The sequence below is a fragment of the Giraffa tippelskirchi genome, chromosome 10 (assembly GCF_054371585.1).
Source record: "Giraffa tippelskirchi isolate mGirTip1 chromosome 10, T2T-mGirTip1v1.2.pri, whole genome shotgun sequence".
In the NCBI taxonomy this organism is placed as follows: domain Eukaryota; kingdom Metazoa; phylum Chordata; class Mammalia; order Artiodactyla; family Giraffidae; genus Giraffa; species Giraffa tippelskirchi.
In genome coordinates, this window is record NC_137284.1 from 154,883,230 (window position 1) to 154,908,217 (window position 24,988).

General features: G+C 49.3%; 1 protein-coding gene across 6 annotated transcripts in view; it reads right to left on the reverse strand.

Annotated features, from left to right (window-relative positions):
• Window positions 1-4,682: 4,682 nt before the first annotated feature.
• The window catches only part of ZNF777 (zinc finger protein 777), a 28,632-nt gene continuing 8,326 nt past the window's right edge, over window positions 4,683-24,988 (reverse strand). For 3 of the 6 annotated variants that reach the window (XM_081537228.1, XM_081537229.1, XM_081537225.1), the window contains exons 4-6: window positions 23,222-23,335; window positions 9,155-9,406; window positions 4,683-6,206 (exon numbers count right to left, since the gene is read on the reverse strand). In XM_081537228.1, the coding sequence (XP_081393354.1) occupies window positions 5,047-6,206; window positions 9,155-9,406; window positions 23,222-23,335 (1,526 nt within the window). In that variant the 3' untranslated portion in view covers window positions 4,683-5,046. Of the gene's footprint in view, window positions 6,210-9,154; window positions 9,407-23,221; window positions 23,336-24,988 lie in introns of all 6 variants that reach the window. The other 3 variants (XM_081537227.1, XM_081537226.1, XM_081537224.1) reach the window with 1 other exon arrangement.

Below are 24,988 nucleotides of genomic sequence, written 5' to 3' on the forward strand. Positions count from 1 at the left end.
TCATGTTTGGTGAGCCCGGTGCTGTCCCCGGGTTGCTGGGCTGGGCTGGGCTGGCCTGTCTGCCGGGTTCAGAACCTATATGTTGTGTCCACGGGAGAGTCAGAGCTGCAATTCAAGAAACAGGACTGTTTCACCTTCTGTATTAAGGATCCACGAAGAAGATACTGGGAGGCGGGCTAAATAGCAGTTAGCAGCACCCACTCTACGTTTCAATTCTGACCACGTGACCTTGGAGTAATTGCTTCACCTCTGTGAACTTCATCTGTAAGAAGGGCTATGCATCCTGATTTCACACGATGTCAAAAGAGAAAATGAAAGCATTTACTTAGCGCAGTACTGGGAACGTGGTGGGGCCCACTGAATCATAGTGATAATTACTATTAATGCCTAATAAACTCAAGGCTAGGTCTGATTTTCTGACTGGAAGTTTTCACGGTAGGTCCCTTACTATCTTAGCCCTTGATTTAACTCCATGTTTTGCTTTTCTTTTTTCTTCTGCCCTCCCACCTTCCCTCTCTTTCTTTCCTTCCTTGTCTCCCTTCCTCCTTCCTTCCTGTCTTTTCTTGCTTGAAAAATTATTTTAGCCTGGAGTTACCTTTGGTAGAAAGCAGAAATAGAAGGGTTAGTTGGTGTTTTAACTAAAAACACCCGTTTCAAGGAACCCAACGAGAAGCGGTCAGTGCAGAACTGATTGCAAATCCACATCTAGAAGCCCCCACGACGCCTGGGGAAAACAGTAAGAGGCTTCAGCAGCTGAAAATGCTTTCCAGAAAGCCCGAGGAGAGGCCTCGGCCTGACTCACTGTTGCCCTGGCAACAGGAGGGCCTGGAGGCCTCCGTCCTTGATCCCTTAATCTGAGGAGCCGCCACAACACCGCCCCCAGAGAGGTCCCCACAGACACCTGGCTCGTTACAGCTACCCTGCCTGAAAGGAGGGTCAGGGAGAGATGGCGGCGTGGCCCTTCCTGCCCCCGACAGTGGCCTAAAGGTCTCCGTCGGCCTTCACAGGCCTCAGAGGCTCCGTCAGGAGAATCAGGCCGCAGTCTCCGGTGGGTTCTGAGTGCTGTCAAGGCAGCGCAGGGTTTCCTAATCCGTTTGTGTTTCTCCATGGAGCCCAGCACAATGCTCTGCACACAAGGGGTGTCTAATAAGAACGGCGTCCGCGTGGTGACGAGCACCCGCTCCGGTGCCAGCCCCGCGGCCGGCTCGGTCACCGCCCCCTCCTGGGTGAGCTGGCCGGCAGTGACCACCCGCTCCTCCCCGTCTCCGTTTCTGCAGCTGCAGACAGGGGCTCGCTGACCCTAAGGCCTTTCTGGCCCCTAAGATTCTTTTTTTTACTCTCTTGCTACATTCGTGATTTTGGCAAATGTTCGGCACAGACCAAAATTCTGCTCGGTATACGGATTCCCCTGATTGTACCTTAAATTTTAAAATCTGAGGGTTGAAACAAGAGGCTCTGACTTTTCTTTTGTCAATAATCATTCGGGTTATTTGGTTACGTGGCCAAACACTTGGGCTTTGGAGCCAAGACGACTTGAGTTCAAGTCTTGGCTCTGCCACGTGATTGCTGTGTGACTCGGCCAAACGAACCTCTGTGGGCCTCAAACGCTTCACTTATAAAATAAGAATGTGGTGCACACATCCGAGCTACAGGGCCTTAGAAGGTACGTAAAACCTTCAAAAGTGAAAGGACTGAAAAAAAAAAAAAGTGAAAGGACTTCAATAAATGGCAGTTATTCTCTTTGGCACACAACCCCGCGGGGCCAGTGGCAACTGACAATTCAGGAATTTGAGTTTGGCTTCCTAATAAGTTAAGGGCCCTGGGGAAGTGCCATGAGGGTACCACTACCCAGAAAGGTGGGTACTCCTCACTGCAGATGCTGGCATGTGGCCGTGAGTTTAAACCCCTGTCCACTCCCACTTCAAGAGTTTAAGTGCAGTTGTCTGTGTGATTTAACTTGAACGTCTTTTCACTCAAGTAATTTTCTTTTTCTGGCTGGTGGGGAAATTGCCTTTCTCAGAGATTCATTCTTTTAGGACACAACACCAGCTAGCTGCCTGCCCAAACTTCTGCTTTTACTAAAGTTAAGCTATCATTAGCTTCCCTGGTGGCTCAGTCGGTAAAGAGTCGGTCTGCAATGCGGGAGACCTGGGTTCGATCCCTGGGTTGGGAAGATCCCCTGGAGAAGGGAATGGCAACCCACTCCAGTATTCTCGCCTGGAGAATTCCATGAACAGAGGAGCCTGACAGGTTAAAGTCTTTGGGGTCACAAAGAGTCGGACGTGACTGAGTGACTTTCACAGCCATAAACGAATCTGAAATTAGCAAACTTTCAATCAGACCTTGGGATGTGCCAGCATCTTTGCTACATATTTACTCTATTGTTATTAAGCCTCAGAGCAATGGTTTATTGTCCCCAGTTCACAGGTGAGGACACGGTCAGTTAATTAGCTTGTTCAAGGTGACACGGCTATCATGTTTAAATCCACATCTGTTCAACTCCAGGGTCCGTCTATACTGTAGTGACCCCTGTTTGATGCTGGTCTGTGGCTGCTGTCGGGCAGATGGAGAGTGGGAATCACAGTAGTGTCCAGGAGTCGGGAAAAGGGAGGGGTGACCTGGAGTCCAGGGCACTGGGCTGCGAGGAGGAATGGGCATGAGGAGGGGGCTAGAGCCAAGGAAGGGGAGGGGGTCTCCCGATCAGGTCTGAACAGCCCAGGCACCCTCCAGGTCTCAAATTCCAAGACTTGTAAAGATTTTGAGCAGCAGTGGCCTTCCGACAAACCTCTCCAGAACACCTCTGCTCACATCTCTTCAAGGCATCAAACATCCTTGTTTCCTCTGTCACGTCCCTCACCCCCAGCAACAGATCGTCCGCGGACCCGTCCTCTGACCGCCACCGGTTCCCCTTCATGTCTGACTCCGGATCGTCCCCATCGCAGCAGCCCCCTGATACCCACTTGCCCCCATCTCTCTCCTGCTCAGCAGTCAGCAATGGCTTCTCCTACAAGATCAAGTTCAAACTCCACACTGTCCAGTCTCAGATCCCAGACTCCCTCCGCAACCCTGTCTACCCTCAGCCAGCCCATCTAGCTCTGTTTTCTCTCCACAAGCCCTTTCCTCCAGTTCACGGATTTCATCAGTCACTGATCCCTGATTCAGCTGGGCCCACTTTCCACGCTTCAGCCATCAAGAATACCCACAGGTGGAAGACCTTCCTCCTGCCTCAAATCTGTGAAATCCTCCTCCCCAAACCCCACCTCTGCAGGCAGAGCTGTGCTGTGTCTCGGCCGTCCCCTCCCATGATTGGCCGTGCATTTATGACGGGCTAGGCACGTAAGTGTTTCCCGCACACAAACCTAACGACTTGTTCCTGGATCTGAATCTACTCTCCAGTCGGTTCTGCAGGTCAGGGCCCGACTGGCCGCCTCTCCAGCCCTTCACGCCAGCCCGAGGCCTCTGCCCTGCCTCTGGCTGCTGGCCCTGATGTCCTCCCATCCTTTTAGAAAATTTCAGAGGAAACGAACATATCATATCCTTTCCAGTCTGCACTCTTGGGCCGTCACGTCCCCTCTCTCGTGCCTTACTTCACGCATCTTTATAAAGAAGGATGTTGATGACCCCCAGTGGTAAAGAACCCGCCTGCCAATGCAGGAGATGCGGGTTTGATCTCTGGGTCGGGAAGAGACCCAGAGATCTACTCCCCTGGAGTAGGAAATGGCAATCCACTCCAGTATTCTGGCCTGGAGAATTCCATGGACAGAGGAGCCTGGTAGGCTACAGTCCATGGAGTCGGAGTCGAACACAACTGAGCGCACACGGCCCCTTCAAAGTCAACCATGTAGCACCTTTGCCTTCCCCTTTCTGAACCCCTTGTAAGAGTATCTCATCCTCTGCTCTCCGATTCCAGACTCAAGACTCAGCCCTCTACCTTCAGCAACTCTTGGCTCTCAGGTTCTCTGCCTTCAGAAGTCTGGCCTCCCCAGGTCCCACCGCTGAACTGGGCACTCTGCTTGCCTCCATGAACTGTCCCTTCAAATGGCCTGAACCCTGCCCAACTCAGGAGCAGAGCGATAGTAGATCGCTCTGTGGGCCAGTAGCCTGCCGGACGTTTCTTTCTGAGCCCTACTGGAGGACGTTTGGAATCAATACCTAGTGCAGTGAGGGTACACTGGCGCCTTTAACAAGTTCAAGGAGAGTAACTTTGATGCAATGTACACATGAGAAGTGTTCTGGCTGGTGCCTTTTGTGGTTTTCCCAAATTGGCATCAGGTGCTTCTGCACCCCTTCCCTTACCCACACCCCTCCTCAGCGCCGGGCCACAGCCACACCTCCACTAGCTGCGTTTCCAGCCAGGCGGGAGGGCTGCCTGGTCCTGAGAGTAGCGGAGGGTAGCGTCCAGCTTCTGCTGTCGGTCTTCCAGCCTCTTCCAAACCTGTCCCCTCTACCTGCCTCCCACCTGAGCCCCACTGGCCTCTGACACCTGGGGAAGGAATGGTGTGCGCTGGGGGCTCCACCCTCCAGTCGGGTCATTCACGCGTCAGGCCTGCCTCTCCGCGCCCCCTGGGCACAGAAAAGGACTCAACGGAACCTGTCCACTGACACTAGGCACACGCCCCTCGGCCACCTCCTTTTACCTCCCCTTTTACGACCAAACAAAAACGGCAAACAGGAAACGCTCGTCTTTTAAAAATTACTCTATTATTATCAAATAGAACCACAGTATCCAAAATGTCATTATAAAGTTCTATCCCCAACTAAGTGGCCCCGCCCCGCCCCTCCGAGTGGCCGGCGGCCAAATCACGCCCCCCGTGCTGATTGGTTTCATCCATTTTATTGTCAAGGAAATGAACAGCCCGAAGAGGGTTCCCAGGTCCGCGCTTTCCCCCCGCCACTGGGGCCCCCCCGGGGGAGACGCGGCCGCCCCGCGTCCGGGGGGGAGGAGGGACGAAGGGAGAGGGGGTGGGGGAGGGCTCACGGCAAAGGGGCTGGGGGCGCCCCGTGCCCGCCCGCCGGGCTCGGGCCGGGCGGCGGGCCGGGCCGCGCTCACTCGCCCGTGTGGGTCCGCAGGTGGTACTTGAGCGACTGCTTGTAGCGGAAGCACTTGGCGCAGTGCGTGCAGGGGTAGGGCCGCTCGCCCGTGTGCGCGCGCTGGTGCTCCAGCAGGTGGTGCTTCTGCGTGAAGCGCTTGCCGCACTCGGCGCAGTGGTAGGGCCGCTCGCCCGTGTGGATGCGCCGGTGCTCCAGCAGGTGGTGCTTGCGGATGAAGCTCTTGCCGCACTCGGGGCAGGCGTGCGGCCGCTCGCGCGAGTGCACGCGGCAGTGGTTGGTGAGCTTGGACTTCTCGCTGAAGCTCTTCTCGCACTCGGGGCACTTGAAGGGCCGCTCGCCCGTGTGAGTCCGCTGGTGGCGCAGCAGGTGCGAGGGGCGGCTGAAGCTCTTACCGCACAGGCTGCAGATGAAGGAGACCTCGTGCTTGCCCGCGTGCACGCGCTGATGGATGACCAGGCTGATGTGCAGGCGGAAGCTCTTCTTGCACTCGGGGCACGTGTAGGGCCGCTCGCCTGTGTGCGTGATCTGGTGCTTGGTGAGGCTGGACTTGTGGCTGAAGCTGCTGTCGCACTCGGGGCACTTGTAGGGCTTGGGGCCGCCGCCGCCGCCACCGCCGGAGCTAGGCGACTTGGGGCGCGGCTTGAGCGCGTGCTTGGGGGCGAAGCCGGGGCCGCGCTCGGGCGACGCGTAGCCGCCGCGGACGCGGTGGATGCGCTGGTGCAGGGTGAGCTGCTGCTTGTGGCGGAAGCTGACCTCGCACTCGGCACACTCGTACGGGCCCTCCTTTATGTGGTTGCGCTGGTGGATGATGAGGTTGATCTTCAGTCGGAAGCTCTTCCCGCACTCCATGCACGTGAAGGGCCGCTCGCCGCGCCGGTTCCGCTGCTGCTGGCTGCCCGAGCCCCGGTTCTCGCCCGGGTGCCGCTCGCCGTGCGATGGGGGCGCCAGCCGCTTCACCGCCGGGTTCCCTAGCTGCAGCGGCGGGGGGCTCTCCTCGCCCTCGGGGGACAGCTCCCCGGGCAGCGGCGTCGGGTACAGGCCGGCCTCGTACCTCCCGGACAGCTGCCCCAGGGACTGCAGGTGCTGCGGGAGCTCGTCATCTTCCTCGTCTTCCTCCTCCTCCTCCTGCTCCTCGGTCTTGATCACGATCCCCTCTGCTCCGGGGGGTGGGGGAGGGATGGATAGAGAGACAAGACCCCGTTAGGTGTGTTGCCTGGCACCCCTGCCTCGCTGAGGCAGCCCCTTCGCTCACACACACCGCGTGCGCACCGTCGGCCCCGACGCCTTTGCGCCTGCCCGCTCCCCGCAGCCCAGGGAACCTGGGTGGGCTGCGGAGCTTTGCTCAGCAAAGGGCCCATTCGGGCTGGTCCGACCAGGCCTAAAACAGGTGGGTCGGAGCCCTGTCTTGGAATTTTCTGCGGAGGAAGCGGGGACGACAGGATCCTCGTGGTGGGACGCGGGCGCTGCGAGTGCCCATCGTCTGGCACCTCTAGCGGGCAGGGGCTCTCAGTTAAGAAGGAACCCGCACGCGGAGCCCTCCTGGAGGTGCCCGGGTCCAGGGAGCCAGAGGTTGGCACCCTCAGGACCCACGACTCTCCAAGCCCATCAACACCCTTGTCTTATTTTGGCCACTTGAGGGTCGGGTTTCTACCATGCGTGTCCAAAGGGTCGACTCATCAAGTTCACAACCTCTTCCCCTCTGCGGTCTCCTCTGCCTGAACTCTGCTCAGCCTCGCTGGCCTCCTTTCCGGAGCTCACCTGGAGATTTCTCCTCAGGTGCCTTCACTGCCGCTCCCCCAGAAAATCCCCCCTCCTGGGGGTCTCCAAATCCTGTCCATCGCTTAACACCCAGCCCCAATCCTGTCTCCCCCTGAAACCCGTCCTTGGCCTTCCCCACCTGTATCCCTCAAGCCCGCCTGAGCCCACAGCAGCTGTGAGGGTGCCTCCTGAGGTAGCACCTCACCTACAGGGGTGGATGGCTCACTGCCCGCAGACTCCACCAGTCCTGACCCTGGAGCTGGCTGGCATCCAGGCTTTCCTCTGTGGCACCTCCTTTGCCACAAGCGGGGTGTGCAGTGCCCCACGAGTGGTAAGTGTTCCATGAACACCTCAAATGGTGGATGTCCTCCTCCTGGGCCTCTGCCCTCTAGCCTAAGAGGTTGTCTGTTTTACAGGGCTCCTGGAGAACGTAAGTCCGCGAGTCCGCCAGCATCGGTGTGAGTTTTCTCAAGCGCCCTGTTCTGACCTGGCCCTCGCTAAGCACTGAACTGGGGAGCTCTAGTCTTAGTGGCCAGCTTTGAGTGACACAAGAATGGCATTCACTTTCGAGTCCACGTGTGAGATGGAAATGCGACCGGCTGGCATTTGTGGAATTCTCGGGAGCAAACAACTGAACCTTTTCACAATGCTTTCCACCTATGCTCTCCCATGTTCCCAATATCCTATTACAGGAGAAGTCAAGCAAGAATTATCCCTGTCTCACAGACGTGGGGCATCCAAGCTTGCCACTGTCAAGTAACGTTTCCAAAAAAGTAAATAAACTGAGACCTCTTCAGCACTTGCAACTGAAGGACCAGCTAGTCTGTCCCCTAGACTGACAGGGAAACTGAAGCTGACAGTGTTCGTGAGCTGGCCGAAGTCTTGTAAGTCTGTCAGTGACCACTAGGCCACAGCACTTCCAGCTACTCCTCTGCACTCTAAGTGGCAGTTAAAATTAGAACACAGGTGTGCCGAGTCCCAGCTCAGGCCTCCCCGGCATAAGACAATGCTGCCTCAGTCCAGTCAGGACGCTCAGCAGGAAGTGACCCAGAACATCCTTGGAACATGATGCTTAAAAAATCAGGAAGGAGGAAGCAGCTTTGGAGGTTGGCAACTCATTGCCCTGGTGTTGATCCTGAAAATAGAGTTGTTTATGAAAGGCAGAAGGGAAATACGGGCCTTGGAATATTGAAACTCTCCTTGGGTTTCAAAGTTGTATCTTCTTAACAAAATAAGAGTGAAACAGTTGGCCCTAAAATTCAGGACTTGAAATCCCACAAAGAATCTTAGAATATTACTAAGTGGTACTAATAAAATTAACGGGAATGTTCACAGGGCAATCAATGCAAGGTCGCCTCACAATTTGCCTTGTGTCTTTCGCTATTCTCTAATGAAGGACAACATGGTATGTTAAAAAGGTTTCTTGACTATCATGCAATTATTTAAAAATAAAGAGTTAGATCCGCATCGTTTGACTAAGAACAATGTCCATGATATTTTATTATTGTGTGCAAAAAGACAAACTGCAAGGGAATAAAGTGAAAAAAATTTAAATCATTTCTCCATATAAATACTATATTAACTGATATGATAGGTAATGACTCCCAGTTCCTTTGATAAGTCTAGTATAATCTTTATGATGATTCAAGAAAAGTGCAGGTTCATTTCATTTATGTATATAGTTGTACAATTCCCAAGTAAAACAGTAGCTAAGTCTAATAGTGTATTTAAAAAATACACCATGAGGATCACATGGGGCTTTTCTCAGGCCTGCATGGACGAGGCAGCATCACAGAAGCCGTCCTGGCAGCACTCCTGAGAGCACACGTCCTCACAGGGAGCAAGGGTATGCAGCCTGGTGACCCTGAGGCTTCGAGATTAAAGAGAAACGAGGCCTAGATTCTGCCAGAAAAAGACAGCACGGTCTCAGCCGTTTGCAAAGACGTGCAATCCAGGGTGGAAATCTTCAAGCCAGTTGAGGCTTCTAGTGTGACACAGGGATGACCCAGGACAGACATATCAGGAGACGGAAGTTCTCGCCTTGCCGCCAGCGTATGACCTTCTCGGCCTGCCGAGGGAGGCGCAGGAGAGAGGATCTCTGCTGTCCCCGGAGGTCCTCGTCTGACCTGGTCCTTGGCTGCAAGGCCCTCTTTCCTTGCCCGGGGACGGATGCTTTTAAATCCCAGGGCAGGGGACCTGGACCTAAGGCCATGCTTGGTTCAGTCACAACTGTTGAGCCTTTCGTATCACACAACCTCTCTGAAAGAGACTTCGGCTTCCCCCCAGGGAGGACCCCCCACCCTGCCCCTCTGCAGGCCTGATGACACCAGCTCCTCCCACTCACCCGCACAGTTCCTCTGCTGCACCAGCATCTGCTTGAGCTCGCTGAACTCGCCCGAGCCCTCCGTGGATGCCTCCAGCGGGTTTTCCGGCTCCTGCATGTCCAGGTCTGGCTGCTCGCCGCACGGGTCCCCCAGCTCTGAGTCCTGGAAGCCGTGCTCCTCCACCTGGCCCATCAGGGGCTCCGGCGTCTCCAGGCTCTCCGAGCCCTCGTCGTTGGTCTGCACCTCGATCTTAATCACGATCCCATCGTGAGCTGAGAAGGCGGGCGGGTGGGGGCGGGAGAGGACAGAGAATCCAGAACATGTTCATTCCACCTGCTCAGGTTTTTGCAGCCCTAGAATTTATATTTTCAAAAAGTCTTATTTTAGAGACCCTGAAGGAATATCCCGAGTTGGCGGTGAGTAGGCATAGAATTTTCTGGACACTGTGTAGCCTTGAATATAAACTGGAGTTAAGTTAAAATAGAGGCAGTTTGTTTCCACGACCCCCTGTGATTTTATAATAAGATAGTCATGGTTTCTTTTAAAAAGAGACCCCAATTCCTTTTCCCAGGTTAGGCTAGAACAAAGCCAACAGCATCTCTCTCTCCACCTCAACCAAGTTAATAAAGACAAGGCTAATCATGCGGTTGGACTTCCCACGTGGCTTAGTGATAAAGAATTCGCCTGCGATGCTGGAGATCTGGGTTCGACCCCTGGGTGTGGAAGATCCTCTGGAGGAGGAAATGGCTACCCACTCCAGTATTCTTGCCTGGGAAATCCCATGGACAGAGGAGCCTAGTGGGCTCAGAGAGTCGGACACGACTTAATGACTAAACAACGACAACAGTCATCTGGTTTTTTGCACACCCTTTCAAGTCCTTGGCCAGGTGTCCTACATCAACAGACCACAGTTCCCCCACTCCCAACAGTCCCCTCTCCCAGCCTCCATTTATAGGCGCAAGAGAGGGCTGTGGGGTTGTTTTTAGTTAAATAGCATCTGATTACACACATGGCCCTGACATTTTTTTTTAATCTGCTTGTATGTCTGTTGTAGGCTAATTTCAAATGTTGTTACACACAGGCATCACTTTACATAAATGGGATTATAGCACACATTTCTGGTTTTCAGTGTGGTATTTTTCCCCTTTTAATTTGCCTCCCCTTCCCCTCGCTCCCCACTTGACAAGTACGAGCATCTCAGGTAACTCCCGTAACGGACCTCACACTCTTCTCTGTGCTCACGGAATGATCTATCACAGCATGTTTACATTCAAGTTTCTTTTCTAGCCATTGGTTGCAAAAAATCAAACTGCCTTATACATAATCCTCTATGTTCCTTTTCTCACTCAAATATCCTGTAGAAATCCATTCACAGCAATTTCTGTAGGCTAATGCATCCTTTTAAAAGCCGAGAATATTCTACGGTGAGGATCATATAACAATGTGTTCAATCATTACCTTATTGACAATATTCACTTTTTGCCCCTAGGCTTTTGCCCTGGTGAACAGCACTGCCATAAACATGTGTTTATTTATATCTCTAACAGAAAGGAGTGCTTTTATTTTTAGGAGAGTGGCAGGAGTGGGACTGCAGGGTCAAAAATTAAAAATATTTTCGATTCTGACAGATGTCATCAGCTTGCTTATCCACAGGGCTGTGACAATTCACATCTCTACCAGCACCTTCCCCACATCCCTGCAGGCAAAAGACATCACTGCTCTTTTTAATTTTCCTCAGTCAGATGGGTATAAAGTGATAACTTACTGATACTTTAATAGTTCTACTTCCCTGATGAAGGTAATGTGAGTGTCATTTCTTGGTCTTTGAGAGTGGATTCTGTGTGAACTGTGTTCTGTCAATTGGTCAGAGACCTTGATTCCTGTATTAAAGATAACCCATTTCTCTTACTGGCATTTCAAATATTTTCCCCAAATTTATCATTTGTCTTTGCCTTTGTGTTACCTTTTATCATAACACTTCCCTGAAGTTTTCATTTTGTCAGTTATGTCCCTTTCCCTTTTTATGGCTTGTGGGTTTTCTATTCTATGAGAGTTAAGCAGGTCTCCTCTGGCCCTAGATGGTTCATCTGGTCTCCCAGATTTTATTCCCAGGTCCTTATCATTTTATTTTTTACCTTTAGCTCGTTATTCCACCTGAAATTTGCTTTCATCTTGTGTATAGTGTGAGGTAGGGGCTCATCTTTATTTTCTTGCTTGTGGACAGAGCTATGCCAGCATAAATCCCCTCAAATCACTTTGTTAATTAGGGAAACTGCAAACGTGTAGTGCATGAACAGGTTCATTCTTTGGACATTTATGCCATGGCTGTTTACTGAGCACAACTGCGTGCCAGGTGTGGTCCCCCGGTGGAGCACACGAGGGAACAAAACAGAGCGCCCTGCCTGCCCGCATCTCACCTAAGGCCATAAACACAATTAATAAACTAGATGCTATGTTACAAGGTGTTAAGTGCTGTGGGAACAAGAAACGGGGCCAGGATCCCAGTGGGTGAAGCTCCTCACTGTCCTTGGCCATGTTCACTTGTCCCGCCCAAACGAAGTGGACCACATCACCAGGAACGCAGACCGCTAATCACACTAGCAACTGATGCCCCATGGCCTAAAGCTGGGTTCTTTCCGATGCCTGGCAATCCTTTAATTCCTCTCTGATCAGCCGACTAATTAAGTCCCAAACGATGGGGAGTGCACTGCATAGGAAACCGTCCCGACAGCCCTCCACGCAGCCCGTGCCCACCTTCCCCCGGAACTGAGCCGCCAGAGATGCCTTCATCCTACTCTCTGTCTTACAAAAAAGGTAAGCCATCCGCACTCACACCCTGGCTTCCTCCTGCTCCAGCTTGACATCCTGTGTCCCTCCTCTGGCCTCCCCTCTTCTGGGCTCTCTACTACATCACAACCGTGGCTCCAGCATCAGAAAAATATCTTCTCTGACTTCAGAAACTCCTGGAAATACTTTGCTTGCCTCCTCCATAAGATAATTTTTTAAAACCAGGTACTCGTTTGCACCTTCCTGAATAAATACATAAAATGCTTCAATAGCTGCCAAAGATGTAATTTCTGGAGTATTGTAAACATTGATATTTTAAAATAAACTCTTCCATTGCCATTTAACGTTGCCAATGGAATCTTAGAACCCTGGCAATTTAAACCCCACCATTATTCACTTAAAAAATACACGAACAAGTTCTTCTTTGATACTTGAAATTTTAACATCATTCCTTTTCACCTTGGACTTCTATTTCCATTCCCACTTTACCCACAGAATTTTATCCTAATAGAACATATTTTTGTGCTCAGATGCCTTTTACTGATCGCTTCATCCACCACTCTGCCACAGAAATGTGCATGTAAATGGAAAGATTAATTTTGCTTTCATTTCTAATAACCACAGGGCTCTAAGAGTTACTTTTCTGCCTGGCTTAAGTCATCCTTAGTTATTACTATTGTGGAATGAAAAATAATTATTCAAGATGGGAAACCAAAAACCTGGAGGAAGTGAATCTCTTACAAAGATGGATAGGGACTTTCCCCCCAATTAGTTCAGTTATCTGAGAGTGAATATTCTTCTCTTTTGAATGAGACAGAGTTCGGAATAAATTCTATTCATACTTCTCATTTTTATAAATATAACCATTGGGAGAGCTTATTTGCATAGATCTGGAGATGGGCTGGCGGGAGCTTTGTTATGGAATCATCCCTCTATTCTGTGAACTTCTGAATTACAATGCTGCAAAAGCACATGGTTAACATATCATCAAAAACTGTTTTTAATGACCTATTAGCTGACAACTTAATTAGGTTCTCTTTCAATTTGGTTGAAAGCTAGGTATTCCAAATATCTGACTTCTAAACGAATTCACCGTCCAGGCCCCAGAGCCATGCACTTCTGGTCCCCGTCCCCCCAACAGTCTGGCTTGTGTCTTTGTTTCACGACCCCAAGGGCTTTTTATACCTCGGAGAAACACTCCATAGTAAGACAAGATGGGCAGGAGGTGCCTGTTCTTCATTTTCAAATAGTAGGAGACCCGGGAGCTAAGGAACAGCACCACTGAGACTGCAAGCGTCCAGCGCCCTCGCTGAAGCGTTTTACAAAGGAGAACAGATGGACGAAGACTTGGAAATGGGACCCACAAAGCCATCTGTGTTGTGCCTTCTGGGAAAGCCACTTGTACCCCCTGGGCACGGGTGTTCCAGCCTGAAGACCACAAAGCCTTCCCATTCCTTTTTTGTTCAATCTTTCCCAGTATCAGGGTCTTTTCCAGTGAGTCAGTTCTTCGCATCAGGTGGCCAAAGTATTGCACCTTCAGCTTCAGCATCAGTCCTTTCAATGAGTATTAGGAGTTGATTTCCTTTAAGATTGACTGGTTTGATCTCCTTGCAGTCCAAGGCACTCTCTTGAGTCTTCTACAGCACCACAATTCGAAAGCATCAATTGTTCGGCACTCAGCTTTCTTTATGGTCCAATTCTCATACCTGTACGTGACTGCCGGAAAAACCATAGCTTTGAGTACGTGGACCTTGGTTGGCAAAGTGATGTCTCTGCTTTCTAATATGCTGTCTAGGTTGGTCATAGCTTTTCTTCCAAGGAGCGTCTCTTAATTTCATGGCTGCAGTCACCATCCGCAGTGATTTTGGAGCCCAAGAAAACGAAGTCTGTCACTGCTCCCACTTTTTTTCCCTTCTATTAGCCATGAAGTGATGGTACCAGATGCCATGATCTTTGTTTTTTGAATGTTGAGTTTTAAGCTAGCTTTTTCACTCTCCTCTTTCACGTCCTCCTTTAAGACCTCCACTCCACCAGACATCCTAGGCTGCTCTCAGCCCATTATGAGTGTGATCCTCTCTGAACCCAACCCACTGTCTGCTCCTCTATGGCATCTAATTCTTTCCCCCTTGAAATGGGCAGCAGGTACACATTTTTGTGCCTCTCCCCTACTTTCTGGGCAGCATAGAAGCCAGTGTTTCCCACTGAAAATTTCTCTGCACACCAAACAACTTTTGCAACAGTACAGACAACCAACAACCAGGCTGCATTCATAAGCAGTAATCTGTTCTCCCATTAAAAAAAAATAATAATCAAAGACAAAGACATTGTGGGAATCTAGTTTATGACCACAGGTAGCACTTCACACCGTGGGAAAGGGATTAGGTGAGTGGAGTGGAGACAACTGGCTTCCTGACTAGAAGAAAAAACAAAAATATCTTCACATATCTCACCTCAAAATAAATTATGGATGAATAAAACTTTAGACATAAATAATGAAATAACACTAGGATTAGAAAAAACAGCACAGTTTTTCCCCTTCCCCCATCCTCTCTTCCTTCCTTTCTATAAACAACGTTGAGTTGAGGAACAGACTACTCCGAGAGCCTCTGGGACTTAAAAGATTCCTTCCAGAAGCTACCTGGTCAGTTACACCAAACATATTGAATATGCACAATACTATAATCTTGAGTATAATGTGCAATCAACTATAACCTTTTGGTGGAAATTTTTGGGAAAAAAAAATTTGTAGATTTGCCTTGACATTGTTTGGTGATAAGAAATATTTAATTTGTGATTGGTTTTTAATCTTGTAACCACATTTCTTCATAAGAACTCTTCTGAGATGGGAAAAATCTCTGCTACAAATTGTTTTCAAAGGTATTAAATGTTGTGAACACATTTAATTATTAATGAAGTGGGTATAATGTTATTCTGGGAGACAGTTAAACATTTAATTATTTACATTTTGTAATTTTCATATAAAGATGTCAAAGATAAATTTTTGGAAAAAGCAAGTTGCTAAACAATGTACTTCTACACTGTCTGAAAAAAGTTTTTTTTTAACAATGAGAAAGCATTTATTACATAAATAAGGCTCTGTGTATATGTGTTTGACTTCATGGATATAAACTGAAAGGAATAAGCCGCTCTTTTTTTTTTTTTTTTTGGCTGTGCTGTGCGGCTTGTGGGATCTTAGTTCCCCAGCCAGGCATCAAACCTGGGCCCTCCGCAGTGAAAGCGTGGAGTCCTAACCACTGGACCTCCAGGAAAGTCCCGAGCTGTTGACTCTTGAGAGAGAATTACGGAAACTTTCACTCTTTCAGCTTATTTTCTTTTTGAATTATGTTGATGAAACTTCAGAATTTCATTGGAAAGTGAAAACCATTATTGCCACGTTAACTTTCTCCACCAGCTCAAAGCACAGAAATGATGGCTGACATGGGCTTTCCAACCTTCTCATGGCTACACTTTCTGTTAGATTTTTTAAACTTTGGTATATTAATTTTTAAAATCGTCTTTAAAAAGTTTATATATGCACATAGGTCAGAGGGTTGAAGAGTGCTTAAAAACCTCCCCACCGTCCTTCAATTTGCTCCCAGAGGCAGTCACTTCCCATCCTTCTAGCTGATTCTTTTGTCATTCACCTTCATACCTCTCTGTAACATAATGACACTGCTACTCCTTGAGTTTTCCATTTTAAGCATCATCTACTGACTTCCTAGAGCTGGAGGTGAGGACCATCTCTTCCTCATCCACCCACATCTTGTCCAAATCCCTGATTCTTCCCAGTTTGTAATTCTGGTTGGATTAATAATGAGTGTTTTCATTACTGGATTATGAAAATGCTATTTAAAATTGAATCATGTAGCACACTTATAAGTACTTTTCTATGCCTGTAGACACTTTTTGATTTCCCTGGAGGTAGTTTTCTTTTCTTTTGCTTATTGGTGTTTAGTTGCTCAGTTATGTCCAACTCTTTGGTAACCCCATGGACTGTAGCCCGCCAGGCTCCTCTGTCCGTGGGATTTCCTAAGCAAGAACACTGGAGTGAGTTGTCATTTCCTTCTGCAGGGGATCTTCCTGACCCAGGGATCAAACCCAAGTCTCCTGCAAGTCTCCTACATTGCAGGCAGATTCCTTACCACTGAGCCACTGATGAAGCCCCTTCTTTTGCTTAACCTACTGTTAACTACCACTCAGTCGGCTCCAAAGTCTCCCCCTACCCTTCCTAAAACCCTCCTCTGAAAATATCCAAGCATAATGGGTATTTCTCAGGTTTACCTACTTGAAAATTTTTCTTCACATTTATGCTCCAGTCTGGACTTGTGCCTCCAGATCCACAATGTCTTTTGGGGATCCCCTTTTGCACACCCCAGGGATTCCTTCACTTGTCTTGTGTTGGAGCTCCTTACACCTCTTCCTTGGTTTACTTCCTCACTCAGCAAAGTATGTGCCCCAGCTTGAGGAAGGGAGTGTGGCAGACCTTGAACATCTCAATATCTTCATTTCATTCTCATATCTAATCAGATGGTTCCGGTTAGATATCAAATTCAAGAATGTTGGAGAATACTTTCCAATTTTATAATGTAAAGAACTTTAAAGGCACTGCTCTGCTGTCTTGCGGTTTCCAACACTGCTGAAACGTCCAAAGCCATTCTAACTCTCGTTCCTTTGTATGAACCTGGATTTTCCCCCGCAAGTTTATCAGATCTCCTGGGTCCTCAGCTCAAGTATTTAAGGCGACATCAATTTTTACCCGTTGTTCTGGACAGTTGGTGGCTCTTCAACCTGGACAGCTGTGTCTTTAAGTGCTGGGAATTTTTCCTGAGATCTTTCATCACTAATTCTCTCCTCCCTGAAAATCTGCCATTCTTTTTTCTGATTCTTCTATTATCTGGATGGTGAACTTCCATCTTTTGATTTTCTTATTCTCTATTTTCTTTTCTGTTGTTTTGTTCTATTTTCCTGGGTCATATACTCAATTTTATTAAGCACTGCTCAGTTCAGTTCAGTTCAATCACTCAGTTGTGTCCGACTCTTTGTGACCCCACGGACTGCAGCAAGCCAGGCTCCCCTGTCCATCACCAACTCCCATAGCTTGCTCAAACTCATGTCCACAGAGTTGGTGATGCCATCCAAGCATCTCACCCTCTGTCATCCCCTTCTCCTCTTGCCTTCAATCTTTCCCAGCATCAGGGTCTTTTCCAATGAGTTGGCTCTTCCCATCAGGTGGCCAAAGTATTGGAGTTTCAGCTTCAGAATCAGTACTTCCAATGAATATTCAGGACTGATTTCCTTTAGGATGGACTGGTTGGATCTCCTTGCAGTCCAAGGGACTCTCAAAGAGTCTTCTCCAACACCCCAGTTGAAAAGCATCAGTTCTTCAGCCCTCAGCTTTCTTTATAGTCCAACTCTCCAGTATTCTTGCTTGGAGAATCCCAGGGACGGAGGAGCCTGGTGGGCTGCCATCTATGGGGTCACACAGAGTCGGACACAACTGAAGTGACTTAGCAGCAGCAGCAATGACTACTGGAAAAACCATAGCTTTGACTAGATGGATCTTTAGTGGCAAAGTAATGTCTCTGCTTTTTATTTATTTATTTTTTTGTGTGTTCAGGCCTTTTTTTTTTTTTTTTAATTTATTTATTTCAGTTGGGGGCTAATTACTTTACAATATTGTAGTGGTTTTTGCCATACATTGACTTGAATCAGCCATGGGTTTACATGTGTTCCCCATTCTGAACCCCCCTCCCACCTCCCTCCCCATCCCATCCCTCTGGGTCATCCCATTGCCCCAGCCCTGAGCATTTGTCTCATGCATCGAACATGGAATGGTGTTCTGTTTCACATATGATAATATACATGTGTCAGTGCTCTTGTCCCAGAACGTCCCACCCTCACCTTCTCCCTCAGAGTCCTTAAGACTGTTCTATGCATCTGTGTCTCTTATTCTGTCTCACATATAGGGTTATCATTACCATCTTTCAAATTCCATATATATGCATTAGTATACTGTATTGGTGTTTTTCTTTCCGGCTTACTTCACTCTGTATAATGGGCTCCAGTTTGTGTCTCTGCTTTTTAATATGCTGTCTAGGTTGGTCACAGCTTTTCTTCCAAGGAGCAAGCATCTTTTAATTTCATGGCTGCAGTCATCATCCGCAGTGATTTTGGAGCCCAAGAAAAAAGTTTGGTTCTCGTTCATCCATTTATATATTAAAAGTCGAGTACTCAAAAGTGAATTGGAAGTCTGGTCCATCCAGATAGGGCATGGTTTCCCAGCAGGATGGTTTGGCTAGGTCATTTCACTGGGAAAACTTTTGGGCTGGCCCTGAGAGTCTCCAGATGAAAGAGTTTCACAGTACCCTGCCCTGAGGGTTAAACTTGGATATGAGCAGAATTTTGGGAGTCAGGTTAGGGAAGAAAGCTGGAGATCGCAAGATCTGTCTGTAAGCTTCACTCATTCTCTTGTTTTCAACACGGTATCCATCCTCTCAATTGTGCCTGGGGTTCACGTTCAGAGACGCTTTTGTTCTCCATCTTCAGCGAATAAGCCTTGGTCACCCACCAGGGTTGGGTGAGGCCATGGAGGGAAGTGGCAGTGTTTAATGGCCTCTTAAGATGTTTGACTAGTGCTCTGTTTTTAGCCTCACCTTTACTCCCATTTCCAAAGCTACCTGGTATCTCCGGTGCTGCTAGTTGCCGGGTCTTGAGCAGGGTTGGGGTGGACTGCAGATTGGGTTTCTTCCTAGCTTCCTTGACACCAGTTTTGGATTCAGCTTTCTAAATCAGTGACCGCTCAGCCATCTGCTCTCAGCCTTCCAAAACTCAGCTGCTGCCGTCTCCTCGTCCATTCCTTTTAAAAGTCCCTTCACTCTTGTTTTAGGAGGAGGGGGGCAGGTGGGAGTAAGCACATGTTCAATCTGCCACCTTTAACTCGGAGTTTTTCTTCATGTGTTTTTTAAAATTATTCTTAGTGAATAAGAAATAATATACGCTCACTTGAGAAAATTCTAGAAAGCATAGTGAACTATGACTTGGTTTATATTTCCACCCAGTTTTTCCCCTATCTTTTGTGGACGTTGTTGACATCCTACTGCATGTTCTTTATCCACTTCTTTTTCTTTGAGCCATGCTGCCCGGCTGCTGGGATCTTGGTTCCCCCAGCAGGGATCGAACCCAGACCCTCAGCTGTGAAAGCACAGAGTCCTAACCACTGGACTGCCAGGGAATTCCCTACATTATCCACTTCTATATTCACTTCTCATATCAACTGGCTTCAAACAGGCTTGGGCAATCCCCATCTTAAGTAAACGAGGCTCCTTACCCCACCCATCCCGCCAACATTTCTGCTCTGCACTCCCAGCTACACTGGGATAACCTCCACTTCCTCATCATCTGTCCAGTCTTCAGCCCACTCTACAGGCCTCCACCCTGGCCACACCACCAGTGCTTCTCTTGCTAAGACCACTGATGTTGCTAACGTGCAAATCCAGCGGACACTTGGCAGTCTTTGCCTTGAAAGTGAAAGTCGCTCAGTCACATCCAACTTTGCGACCCCACGGCCTATACAGTCCATGGAATTCTCTAGGCCAGAATACTGGAGTGGGTAGCCTTTCTCTTCTCCAGGGGATCTTCCCAACCCAGGGATCAAACCCAGGTCTCCTGCACTGCAGGTGGATTCTTTACCAGCTGAGCCACAAGGGAAGCCCAGGAATACTGGAGTGGGTAGCAGATTCTTTACTGAGTGAGCTATCAGGGAAGCTCATAAGTAAGTAAGGAAGGAAGTCTTTGCCTTACTAAACCACGATGCAGCATCAACACTGTTCACCCTGCTCCCTCCCCGGGGAAACACTCTTCTCTTGAATGTCAACGCACTATCCTTAATTTCTTACTGCCTTTCTGGCCACTCCTCCTATTTCCTGTGATTCCTCTGGTTTCTTCTTCTTTTCCCAAACCCTACAACAGTGGTTTTCCACCTTGGGCTGCACATGAGAATCACCCTGGAAGCTTTTTAAAAAATACTAACACCTGGGCCCCACCCGGACCACTATATTCCAAATCTGCTCTGAAAGTCAGGGCTCCGGGGGCACAGCCTGTGCTCCTCCTCTTCCCCCATCCAGGCTGGGAAAGATGATCCCGTCCACACGACCGAGGGCCCCAGGTCCATCTCTAGCTCAGGTCTCTGCTGGGAGCTCCAGTCTCCGTCACTCAGCGCCAGCTCCTGGACATGTCCTGAGATCTCACACCTAACGTGTTCCTGTCTTTTCTCCGGGTTGGAGCCTCCCATTGTCCTACCCCCTCACTCGTGTCATGACCTGGGAGTCATCCTCAGGACCCTCTCTCCTCGTATTCAACATCCACCAGCCACACTTCACAGACATTGACGTGTGTCCCTGGCTTAGGCCAGGTCCTACCCAGCCTATGGAGAGAGCCTCCTGGCTTCCGGTCCTCATTCCCCTTGAGGAGTTCTCCTCCAGGAACTCCCACTTGTGTTTCCACTAAAAATCCCACCTCCTCCGACGCTTCTGCCAACCACCCAGGCTCAGTAAGGCCTTTGCCATTGTGTGTCCCAGAGCCCTGGAACCTATCTGCATGGCACTGCCATAGTGGCCGACTGTATTTTTATATACATGGGGTGTTTAGGTTGTTAACACCATTCTCTTGACATAGTACCTGGTACAAAAAGTATTGAATGAACTAAATAATAAACAGACAAGTGAAAATACGGTGCAAAAATGCTTCACATATGATTTCAGTAGCTGTATGACAATCTATCGTGGTGTAATATAATATTTGTATGTCCTTATTTTTAAAAGACTTTTTTGATGTGGACTATTTTAAAAGTCTTCATTGAATTTGTTACAATACTGCTTCTCTTTTAGGTCTTGGTTTTTGGTTGTGAGGCATGTGGGAATCTTAGCTCCCCAGCTAAGGGATCAAACCCACACTCCCTGCATCAGAAGGCAAAGTCTTAACCACTGGACTGCCATGGAAGTCCCCTGATATCTGTACATCTTAATCCATACTTTGGGATATTTTTCTAGGCTACAGACTCTTAGGAAGGATATTATCAGGTTAAGTAAATGAATATTTTAAATATTTAAAACATATTTTAAGTCCAAAAACTATCAAATTGCTTTGTAAAAGACTGAAGCTACATACTATATATGAGAACCTGGATTTCAGCCATGGCTTCTGGTGTGTCTGCTTCACTCTGCTAATCTGTCGGGTGACAGTGGTCTCTGGCCCCCCGGCCCCATTCACCCCTACGGGGCTGTGAACAGGAGCCCCGGCTCAGGGGAATTTGAGGAGGGCCAATATCTGAGTCACCTTCAGGCCTCCTTGCCCTTAGGAACCCGAACCATAAATGACAGTTTATGGACTGCATTTACTCAACCAATTCATAAAATGGTGGATGTTCGGTGTATTTAGAACCATGAAAGTTCTCAGTCTTCCAGCTGTTTCCCCCTGGGTATCACACTTTCAGGGCTGGCCCAGGGCTGGCCTTGTGGCCGCCCTTCCGAGGGAGAGGACACACGACTAAGAGGTGGCCGCTGGCATGTCTGGAGTTCTGACAACTGAACTCATAGGACAAGCCTGCAGCCCCGAGGCCAGAGCCCCGCACACAGGGGTGCCCTGTGGGCAGTGCTTCCCGTTCTGCTCCTGTTCTCCGCTCCAGTCGGGCTCCTGGTGGCTGAAGACGGTTAGTGGAACAAATGGCACATTCCAGCCGCACAAGGCAGCCTCTGTGAGGCCACCGCTGCCCACAGACGCTCCGGCTCGGACGCACTTGTGCCAGAACCAACCCCGCCTGGCGCCGAGCCGGTTGAGGTTATTTGCTCTTGATTCTGGCCCCACTCGGTGGGAGGCCCACCTGTGATGAGGGTGTGAACAGGCAGACAGCGCAGAGGGTCCATGTTCCCATCCCAGCACTTCTAAGAAGATGCTAGAAAGGCAGCACCCGGACTACAAAACCCCACGGAGGCATCAGCGGGGTTCTAGGATCTTTACCACAGACCGCCTCTCCCCTCTCGTTTTCTGCCTCCCAAGCCCTCTTTCTGATTTCTCCTCTTTTGCATCTCTCCATTCGCAGTGACACTGGTTTTGGATGCGGCCACTCAAACCTTTGATATCTAGACTTATTTTCCTCCAAACAATTGTCACACCCTGTCCCCAACCCCCTCTCTCACCTCATCTACTTTTAAATCCATCTTTCTGCCTGCCAGCATGAACTCAGGACCAGCCCCTTCCCTCCATTTAAATCTCTAGGCAAATCTCTAGAAAGTATTGATGCTTTAGGGTTTCTCTGAAACACACCAGCATTTATTTTTCCTCGGGGTCCTGCCTCTTCCTGAAGTTACTTCCACTCTTACTCCACGTGGCAACCTCCTCCTGGTCCCAGAGCCAATGACATTCTTTCATACAAGACCTGGCTTTTGACTCCAGTGGGCACTTCAGCCAGATTATCCTCCTTTTGCAAAAGACAGGATCACCAATGACGTTTGGCTACAAAGGACAAGGACTGCCCCAACAGAAGACCTTCGGGTGAGTGACGCAAGCCCAAGAGCTATGCCGAAGAAGGGGCTCCGAAACCACCTGTACCCCGAGAACACCGCAGTGCCAGTGTGGGGGCTTCTGAGTGACCTCTGTGTAAGGAACCGCTCCCCATGCAGACAGACAGTGCCTGGTGTCCCAGGCCGCTGGCCCCTGCGGGTCAGCACGCCAAGCCCTGGCTCTCAGCACCCGTCCTGTTTCACAGATGAGAAAGCAGGCCTCCAAAAGGCTAAGAAACTAAAACCACACGGCTAGGATGCAGCAAGGCCGGGGTTCCAGGGTGGGCAGCCCAACGCTGGGTCTGCTCCCGAGCCCACGGCGGCCCTGCCTGCACCTCCCTGCCGCTGCCACCTCGCCGCCTCGTCTGGACCCCGCCCGCACACTGGAGGACGTTTCAGGTCAAGTCCCTCCACTCACCGGCCGCAGGCCCAGGGACGTGGCCCTTCTCTGGGGAGCTCGAGGCTGCACCAGCGTCAGCATCCTGACAAGGGAACGCCTTTCTGTCAGTTCTGGTTTTGTTTCCCGCAGAGAGTGAGGTGACGCTCGGTGAGGTCAAAAGCTCCCCGAGACCACGGTGTTCCTAGTTCTGCCACCGGGGCCACTGGAGACCCGGAGGCCCCAGGGCCTCTGGGCCGCCCTCCTGCACTGGCCTGCTGACACAGCCCGCCGGGGTCTCCTGTGGGCCACACATCCCACGCCGGGCCTCCCGGGCACCAAGGCCTCGGTCGCCTGCAGCCACTCACCGGCACTGGGATCGGCAGGCGTCTCGCCCTCCTCAGAGTCCTCCTGCTCCTGCATGGCCGGCCTCTCCCCTCGTTCCATCTGTGACATGAGGTCCGGTTTGGAAATTGCATAGTCTGGGCAGGAGGAAGAAAAGAAGATATTCTATGGGGTGAGGTCGCACTGGATGCTACAAAACTGTCACCTGTGTGCGTGTGACACCAGGTGCAGCTGCCCTACTTGAAGCTGGCAATGCTGAAAGAGAAGGGCCAGGTTTTCAGCCTTTCTCCTCAGGGCATGCTGAGTGTGCACATGTGCACGCACGTGTGTGTGTGTTGAACCCATCTCAGGTCCTCCAGGAGGGACCAGCAATGGGGCGTACTTGCTAACTGATGGAAACTGGCCCTCGGTCATCTGTGGCTCACAGGTGGCCAATGCCTGCTAAGATTTTCATGACAAAGGCAGAAGATACTTAAAATTTTATAAATGAAAAAACTAAATCTTAATAAAATCTGCTGCTGCTACTGCTGCTAAGTCACTTCAGTCGTGTCCGACTCTGTGCGACCCCAGACGGCAGCCCACCAGGCTCCGCCGTCCCTGGGATTTTCCAGGCAAGAGTACTGGAGTGGGGTGCCATTGCCTTCTCCGTAATAAAATCTAGAGGTCATGAAACAAAACACTGATAGGTTTTTTTACATTACAAAAAGTTCTTTGGAAATAAAGTCAAAAGATGATGAAACTTGAAGAAAATAGTATTTCACATACATTTGTAAAATATAAGGCCAAGGGTTAACGTCCACAATTATAAATATATATATATGTGTGTGTGTGTGTGTATATATATATATATATAGTCTCTATGGTTACTGAAATAAAAATATCAAAGGTAGGAATAGGTAATTCACAAACATATAAAAAGATGCACAAGTTTCCACATAGATACAAGTCAGTATCATTTTTTGTCCGTCAGAAAAGACAAATCTTTACAAAAGAAGAACCTCGGTTTGGGTAAGGGTGTGGAGATGGCGCTGTCACACTGCTATGCGAACACATACAGCCCTGGTGACAGCCCACGGAAGGGCCCTTGACACTGAACACAAGCACCCTCTTTCCTTGGCAAACCCACCTCCTGGAATCCGTCCTGTTGAAATACTCGCGGAAGTGCACAAACACAGAGAGATCCTGACTGCAACCCTCTGCAGCAGCGAGCAGACAGACTCAGGCGGCCGCTCATCAATAGTTCAATATCAACAGCACAACGGTCCACCAGGAACACTGCACTGCCCTTCAGCGGGCCTGTGGGCTGACACAGGAGCTGTCCCTGGCTACCGTTGGTAAAATAAATGAGGGATCCCATTTGTGCAAACCACAAACCACACGTGCACTAGTGCACAAAATGATGAGAAACAATATAGGCCCCAGGGTCCACGGTGCTTCCCTCGGGGGAGCAGCACTGACTCGAGGGTGGGGCCTGCTAGTTATTATACAAACCTAAATTGTTGCATTCGCGCAATTATGCATATACTTTAAAAAGAAAAGAGAAAAAAAATAAAAAGGTATCCCATGGAGAGGTATAGATGGATAAAAGTAACAGTTCTAGCAAGGATCAAATTTTCTATGCAACAGCATATTTAATGTTTTTCTAATTTTGTGTGTGTGTACCTGACTAGTTCCCCACATCAGAGAAAAGGATACATATAATACTAAAGCTTATCTTCCTAAGTCTTTATCCTCAAATACTCTCATTAACAAAGATAACAAGAATACACATATTTGGGGGGAGGAGAGAT